The 8771-nt window shown below is 34.9% G+C and overlaps 1 protein-coding gene across 1 annotated transcript; it reads right to left on the bottom strand.

Moving 5' to 3' along the window:
* Nucleotides 1–2041: 2041 nt before the first annotated feature.
* On the bottom strand, nucleotides 2042–5650 carry LOC128225171 (uncharacterized). The gene is made up of 3 exons (XM_052935221.1): nucleotides 5576–5650; nucleotides 3881–4764; nucleotides 2042–3108 (listed from the first exon to the last, which is right to left on the bottom strand). The coding sequence occupies exons 2-3, from the start codon at nucleotides 4761–4763 to the stop codon at nucleotides 2276–2278; spliced, it is 1716 nt and encodes a 571-aa protein (XP_052791181.1). The 5' UTR covers nucleotide 4764; nucleotides 5576–5650; the 3' UTR covers nucleotides 2042–2275.
* Nucleotides 5651–8771: the final 3121 nt, after the last annotated feature.

Raw genomic sequence — 8771 nt, 5'->3', positions numbered from 1 at the left:
AGATCTCAGTGTTCACATACCCCGTGTCACTCACTGCAAATAGCCATGATCCTGTAAAGATAAAAATGCAGGTGAATGTACAAAAATACTGCAGAATACTTAACGAAACATACTTAAACGTAACGAACATTTCGTTTAACACGTGTTATATGCTACATGTGCGTACCGGGCACACCCTCTCTGTAGGTGCGGTGTGGGAAACTCTCCTTGTAAATTATGCACACGTCTCTGCTTGACTGGCCCCGAACGCGGAGCAATTACTTTGACTTTGCTCTCTTCCTTTCCACACCACCCTGTCTCATCGCAATTGAAGATCTGCCAAAAAAACAAATTACGTGAAGCATTCCTAAAAAACAAACAAACAGTTCTGTTCAATAACTTCAAGCGCGGTATTCTTTCGTCGCGTTCTACATAATGTACCTGTGCTGGCTTTGTAGTTACTCCATGTTTTTTCAAGTTGTGCCGCCCAAAACAGGAAGAATTCATCCATGACCTTCTTATTGGACATGGTAGTCCTGGAACGGTCCTCATTCCGTGCTGTTCGAAAACGGATGGCGTGATGTTCGGCTTCCAGTTTTCTAAACCACTCGTCGCTAGGACCATTCTCCATGTTGAATAGACAGGGTTTCTCTGAAATATGTATACATCTTTATAATTATGTTTGTTATAGCGATGCAGTCTCAGTAGAACATTTTTTAAAAATACATAAATTTTAATCTGACGGAGTATTCATTGAATTTTAACCGTGTTAAATTTAGTAGTCAGTAACATAAACGAACTTATATCTTAGGTATTGAGGTTACCAGATTTCTTGACAATGCCCAGAATGAAACAGCGGGCTCTTTCTCTAGATAAAGGTAGATGTTGGGCTGCGCAGTACAGAGAGAAGTTGACAAATGCCTGAGTATCTTCCTCAGACAGCTGCTTTGGAGGCCCTGTTTTAGTGCGGAGGTCAGGATTATTTACATGGTCATGTAGGGTTGTTCTTGGAATACAGAATTCCTTTGCAGCTTTTGACATACTTAAATGCCCCCGACGGACGCTGGCAATCGCATGCTTCAAATCATTATCAGAATATTGTTTTGGCATGATGTCTTTACCCAGTTTACTGAAATAAATGATCACAAATTAATGATAAAATTGGTATAAAGGGTACTTTTTTGTGGCAAGTTTGCATGAATGATAAAAAGTATTTACATTTATGTATAAATAGGGACAAGTATAATAATAATAATGATTATTATAATAATAATTAATTCATAAATAATAAAAACAATTATTTTTTAATAGTATACTCATAAGAATAATCATAGCAATAATTGTTATAATATAAGAAATGATTAAAATACTGTTTTTATTAAAATAACATATTTATGAACACATCAGCAAGGTCGCTATATTATATTTCTGTTCACTAATTGATAACCAATTAACATAAATACCCCGTAGGCAGCCTCATGATTCCAAAATAGTGTGCCGTACAGTAGCAGAAAATGAAGCGTCGCTAATGTAAACAATAACAGTCAGTTCGTTCGCAAAATCAGAAAGACACTGAATATCATTGATATTTTGATTCATTTCTGATAAATGTTGTGTTTGTTTACATTATAGTGAATGTGGGTCTGAAACTAGCATGGCAGTAGTGTTCACAAATAAGTACACAATGATCATCGTTTGTATAAGGCATTTTAGGAAAACCTTGCAGCTATTCATAGATATGCAAATTAGGTTCACACGCATGCGTAATGTGCAGCGCGTGACGACCCCCACGTGCGAGTTTGTGTACAAAATGAAAAACAAACATTAAATAGTAAATAATAATAAAAGCAACTTACGTGTCTCGGTAAGAACTCCAACTTTTGATTGCCTAGTAACCATAGAATTGAGTTGCATTACCTTCTTTATGAAGATCAAAAGAAAGTACGCGAAAAGGCGAATTGTCGGAAACTGCTTTCCGTCGGAAACTGCTTCTCAACCAGTAGTAGCAAGCTTTGCTATTTCAGACATAACGCATGTATGTATTGTTTTTACATTGATTTATTTTGTTAGTTTATAACCCATGCTTACTGACAAAAATATTGAAATATTTCACAAAAATCAACTTTATATCACTTCAATTTTGCATATAAAAAGGTTGCACTGTCAAGTACTTCGTCGTCATGTTTTGTTAAACATACATTTTTCTAAATCCATACATACACACGCATACTAGTATATTACACACGTAGGATAGTAGTTTATAAAGCAAACACGCACTTGTCGTCCTTGAATACTTTTAACTTACTTTATAAACACCCAATGAACATTTAGAGTCAGTATATTCGGTTTTGTACAACAAGTGTGTCTCTAAACAAAACTGCACTGCTCGCTGCCCATCTGCTCCGTCCTTTCCCTCCAAAATTTCTGTTATCTGTCCCGTAGATGTATCAATGTGAGATACTGCGTTGGTTGAACGACTGCAAACGAGCAGTTCTGTGTCTCCAATGGATGTAATACCACTTGGTTTTGTCTTAAGAGGAAATGTTTGCACTACAGCAAGGTCAATGTTCAATTCTGTGACCATGTTGGTGCCACAGTCAGAAATGTAAAGAAGTGAATGTTTGCTGTTAGCTGTTAGGTTAAATGGTTGTTGAAACACACTAAGCCTGTTCGAATGGTCTTCTGAACTTTTCAAAACGTTTCCTTTTAAATCCATTAAAACAACTCTTGCAGGACTACTAAATTTCTTTTGAAACGACACTATCAGTTTTCCGTCATGATAAGCAATTCCCCGACATCCTTTTCCAGCCTCAAAAGAGTCCTCCTTCGAGAGATTACCAAGCGTTTTTATCAAGCAAATCTTCCCCGGGATTGGCAGTGTAACAGCAGCCCGGTCTCCGGGCAACACACACAGTCCGAATGGGTCATTGTTTAGTTCCACCGATGAGCAATCATCTTGTTTTAATAGCATAAGCTTTACGTTCTTATTATTTCTGTCAACAAATAGTAGCCTATCGTCTGGAAGAAGGGTCATGTCGGTGACATCAGTTATAAAGTCACTTGAGAAAAAATGTTTTCTAATCAATCTGATATTCTTGGAATCCAACTTTGAAAACCTTTCCTTCTGATCTGAATAAATAATAAATATAAAACCTCGTAAATATTACAGAAAAAACAACAACAAAAAACCTTTATCGTATACTAGTATACAGTTCACTTAAATATATTCTGAAGTCATATATATATATATAATATTTTGATGTCTTCTACTAAGCTGATTAGGCTTGTACATAAAAAGTGTTCCAGTTGTTTAATTGATAACATGATACAATTTTCTAGCACGTCGGATAGGCTTTTCCGGTAAATTCAGCCGTGCTGGAAAACTCTGTCTGGCGACCCTTTGCTAGATGAGTCACGCGCTGTGACGCAATATTTTTTTTCTCTTACCATACACTTTATGTAAGCATAATTGTGATATTTCAATAATTAATTTCCATTAACATTCACGTTACAAAAATATAGCTTCAAAAAAACAAATAAACATAAAATACGTTTTATTGAAGAAACTTCATAACGTATGCATTGAATAAATATACTGCGCACCATGACGTCAGAAAACATCATCGCACGCGCTTACTGGTGAAATGTACAAAAAATGCGTTTTTCTAAATCAATTTTGCAAAAAAAAGTATTTAAGGTATTCTAGAAAAACATAAATCATGTGTTTCCGGTCCGGAGAGAAAAACCCGAACCTCGGGAGCGCTGTGTAGCCGGTAACTCGGTAAGCCTCGTTACCTGGCAACGCAGGTGCCCTAGGATCGCAGTTTTCTATCCGGACCATATACACATGTCATATATTATCAATATGATAACATTTACTTTTATTAGAAAGCTTAATCACCTTCAGCAGCTTTGACATATGATCCGATGACTGAATTTGACTGAAGGAATTTGACTGTGTTTGCATCCTTAGTGAGTTTATACTGCGGAATATTCATCTTGTGTTTTAGTTCCTCAACTTCCCTTTGTAGTCCAGGTGTTTGCTCTAATGCTCTGTTGGCTGCTATGAACAGTTTGTTGGAATTTGATTCCTGAGTTTCGAGTTGAGTTGTCGTTTTTTGACATTTAGATTGAAGTGATTGACAATTAGTGGCTAGTGAATTCAGCGTAGACTGTTTTTCTTCTTTAATTTGATAGATCTGTGCAGACAATTCTTGTTCACGTTGGTCCAGGTGCTGTTTGATATCAGTTGTGTAAGCTCTCAGTTGATCAAGGTCTTTTAAACAATCTTCTGTGGTTGACTCCTGAATAGCTTCAATGTCTCTCGAACATTGACCAAGTTCTTCTTTTAAGTCAGAAAGGTTTGCTTTTAGAGTGTTATAATCGCGCCCTTCCAGAAAATCTCTAGAAACCTCAGCGATAATGTTCATTTTGCATCCTTGATGTTGTTGAACGATGCAATGACCACAACAAAGTTTTTTATGAGCAGGGCAGTGGTACTTTATAAATTCCCCTGGATGTTCTTTGCAGGGTTCGGTAAGACCACCTTCTAGTAAAGCACTGGCAGGGTTAGGCATGTCTCCATTCTCACGAAGGGCATGACTAGCTGTTGCTGACATATTTCGATGAGTTTTCGCACAGCTTGGACACAGGAATTCCGCACAGACCTGGCAATATGATATTGCAGGAACGTGTTTACCGTCCTTGGAACAGGGTTGGCAGTTTGCAGGGTCAGTTGTAGACTCACTTTTATCCACCGGTAACAATTTGCCTGACACCTCCATTCTAAAAAGAAAACAGTTTAATAATCATATAGACCAATCGTCAAAACATACATAACACATACTGACACATATTAAGATAAGAACTACATCATCATGTCGTATATATTATGGACGATCACATACTGCTTTAAAGGAATGTACAGATAAAAGAAGTTTAGTTATTATACAGATGTATATGTAAAATATTAAATCATATTGGTTTCATGTTTCTGATTTGATTTAACGCGGACATGTGATACTTGATAAATTGCAGTATATTTCCGAAGTCAGAGCTGAAATAGGGTCAAATTAAATTCTCCTTTTCCCCAATTAAGTACATACGGTTTGAGATGTGGTTTATCTTCATTATCTTTATATCTCCGTAAGTTGAATATTTTAAGATATTTTAAGAGTCATGGGCATTCTTCAATATATTAGATAGTATGATAAAAACATTTCGATTGAAATGCTTTTAAAGAATGCTTTGCTTATTATTTATTATGTTTTTTTTTTCAATAAATATCAATATTTTAAAACAACAATAAACAAGAGTTCAAGGGGCTATTGCTAAACCATCGATTAACACAACCCCCTCCGTCGTAAATGGTTGTGCAATTTTACCCGTTTCCCTTATATACAAACTAAATGGTAATTTAAACTGAACCCGTTTATACAATTTCAAGTACTCTTTTAACAAAAGAAAAACATGAAATCTGATCAATTTGCATTTAACGTACATATTGAGAAAAGTAAGAACGGTTTACAACTAAACAACAATAATAAACTAACAAAACTACTAAATGCGTAAACATTAAGGTAAACTCTTGACTCACCTTAATAACGAATTTAAATAGAAAACAGAAACTTCCGGTACGACACACGTTTTAATCTATATAGAACAAATGAATAAATATCGTCTGTTTACTTTATGTCTGATCAATATGACACTTGATTGTTAAGTGTTTGCCTTGAATGAAAAGGAAAACAAAAGCAACGCTACCCACAAATGTTTTATTGAAGGTATACATAGTTTCAAATAAAGTCGAACTACTCTTATAATAATGGACAAATTCGCTTCTTGCATTAACTGGATGAGAATGGTTTATGAAGATAATTGTTCGCCCCTCACCCTGATCTTGTGTTTTCGACGCCAGTACTGGTTTAACCATGAATCAGAAATTGATTTAAATAATATTGAAGTCCTGAAATAAATTAGAAAAAAAACCCATCAACATATCATCGGGTGTCATGTTCAGATGACGGACTTAGTACCGAGACAATCTTGACCAGTATTATGTGTTGAACCTCTATTACACCATTAGGAAGTGTTACTCCAAACTCTTTGAGCTGATCATGTATTATGTTCAGAAGACCATGAGTTAATGTTGTACTTCGTCCATTCTTATTACATATGGCTGTGTGTTATTTATGTTTAAATACAAAGTATATGTTAAAATCATTGTGTCGATCGTTGTATACACCTTTAGGAGAATTTGCATCGAACTTGATCAGAAATTATTTGCAGTTGATTTCAAAAGGAAAGTTTTGTGTTGTGTATATTAATACCAGAATTGTACCCCCTTTTTTCTTTCTGTGAGCAAACTTAAAACATTTCATGCACATTTAAAAGGATTTTCATAAACCCTTCATAGATGATTAGGCAACATTCTTTGTCGATAACCGAGTAGGAAGGATCTGTTTGCTGCGACCATATTGACCAAGAGAACTGCACTTATTGTTTTCGTCTTGATTTTATTATTATAGAGTAAAGCAAAACAAATAATATGTGTCACACCATTAAAACCATTATGACCAGAACTATAACCTTTTTATAGTTTTCTTTATATAGTATATAGTGAATATTTGTGAATGTCGAATTCCTCATATATCACTTGCATGATTGGCTTCAAACTTCCATCATGTGTATATGAACGTGAAGGAGGGATCTTGTGTTGAGTATATTTTTGAAGTCAATTATGGCCCTTTGCTATTTTGTTTTAATGTTTTAAGATACTGACACCTTTTGGATGACTACAGAAGGATCCCAAATTTAATCAGACTTTTAGTATCTTCCATGGATGAGAGTTGACGATAGGTTCATCCCAACCCTGCATACTGATTGGGATGAACCTATCGTACACGAGCGGCCATGGTAGATGTTTTTTCTTCCACCCCAGTTAAACAAAATGTAGCGAAACTGTATTTTAATTCATTTATTTCATACAAGTATTTTTTTATCATTTCCCGTTGGCAAAATAAGGATTTCAAGCATGGCCAAATATATTGATATTCTTATCTTGGTTGGGAGAAATTGGGATCCTAAAAGAAGGGTTTTGTTCTACATAAAGTTTAACTAGAATTATTGCCTTTTGACTTCTATGAATAATATTGACGTTTAAGAATACTGAAAACATCTTGTGTGTTGAATGCTCATTCACAATATCCATTGCACTGACTTATGGCACAACGTACTTTCAAATTGTCAGCTTTGTGCCAATCAGCCAATGTTAAACTTCAGTTATATATAAGGGCCTTCAGTATATATTGCAACTGGAACGATACCGACCCTGCAGAACTCGTGACAAGATATATGTTCTGTATCTGGCATTAGAATGCAACCTACATTTACAGCCAATACAATTGCAGATAAGCAATCATTAGGAACTTGGCTTTATCATTAAGAATTTCAACTTTCGCGGGTGTTTAAAGGTTCGCCCACTGCCTCTCATCCGATACACAATCCCTTCGTCAGATTTTGCAATGACTATTGTCAACAATGATGTTGTATTCTAAGTCAGTTAGATGACATGAATTAGCTTCATTCACTCCGCCCATTCTTAATCATTAAGATTAAGATTAAGCTAACGTTAACATAGCAAACATTTTAGAATGTCTTACCATACTTATATTTCATTGTTTTTACTGCTAAATTGTTATATTTGTGTCTGCAAAAAGAAAACACGTGACGGACTGTTGGTCAGCATGGGAAACTGTGCACGTGCAATTTGTGTGACATTTTACTCCGTGTAACAAAAGTTATTGCCCTTCGCTAAATGATCTCGAAAAAGGTTGTCGCATGGAGCTCCAAAGGTATTTTTACATACACATAAGTATTCTTATAAGAATTATGAGAATACTTGTCATCACACGGAAAACACACAAGAAGGAGGTTCTGTTTAAACAATAATGTAACAAATTTTGAGGAAATTTAATAATTATAAAGGGATGGAACTCTTTCTCATTGCCGTAGGTTCAGCTGTCTGCCCTTTTTTATTTGCAGGCGCCTTTCTCGATGAAGTGAAAACGTCACAAAAGCTTTGAATGAAAATGGGCATTTGTTAATGCCATAAAAGTGTTTTTTTTACGAAATATCTTATAATAAAACATAAGAGTCAATAGCATGTGTATAATAACACAAGAGTCAATAACAGTTGTATAATAACATACGAGTCAAGATAGCATGTGTATAATAACATAAGAGTCAATAACATGTGTATAATAACATACGAGTCAAGATAGCATGTGTATAATAACATAAGAGTCAATAACATGTGTATAATAACATACGAGTCAAGATAGCATGTGTATAATAACATAAGAGTCAATAACAGGTGTACAATAACATAAGAGTCAATAACATGTGTACAATAACATAAGAGTCAATAACATGTGTATAATAACATAAGAGTCAATAACAGGTGTACAATAACATAAGAGTCAATAACATGTGTACAATAACATAAGAGTCAATAACATGTGTACAATAACATACGAGTCAAGATATCATGTGTATAATAACATAAGAGTCAATAACATGTGTATAATAACATACGAGTCAAGATAGCATGTGTATAATAACATAAGAGTCAATAACAGGTGTATAATACCATACGAGTCAGGATAGCATGTGTATAATAACATAAGAGTCAATAACAGTTGTATAATAACATACGAGTCAGGATAGCATGTGTATAATACCATAAGAGTCAATAACATGTGTATAATAACATACGAGTCAAAATAGCACGT

Source organism: Mya arenaria, chromosome 2 (assembly GCF_026914265.1).
Source record: "Mya arenaria isolate MELC-2E11 chromosome 2, ASM2691426v1".
NCBI lineage: Eukaryota > Metazoa > Mollusca > Bivalvia > Myida > Myidae > Mya > Mya arenaria.
Note: the sequence above shows the minus strand (reverse complement) of the source record. Positions and strands in the feature narration are given on the sequence as shown.

Bases quoted from the DNA above. Each gene is read 5' to 3' on its own strand.
- LOC128225171 (XM_052935221.1), bottom strand. From the start codon at position 4,763: ATGGAGGTGTCAGGCAAATTGTTACCGGTGGATAAAAGTGAGTCTACA. The intron at 3,109-3,880 runs GTGATTAAGCTT...TTATTTATTCAG, and splicing joins ATATGTCAAAGCTGCTGAAG to ATCAGAAGGAAAGGTTTTCA.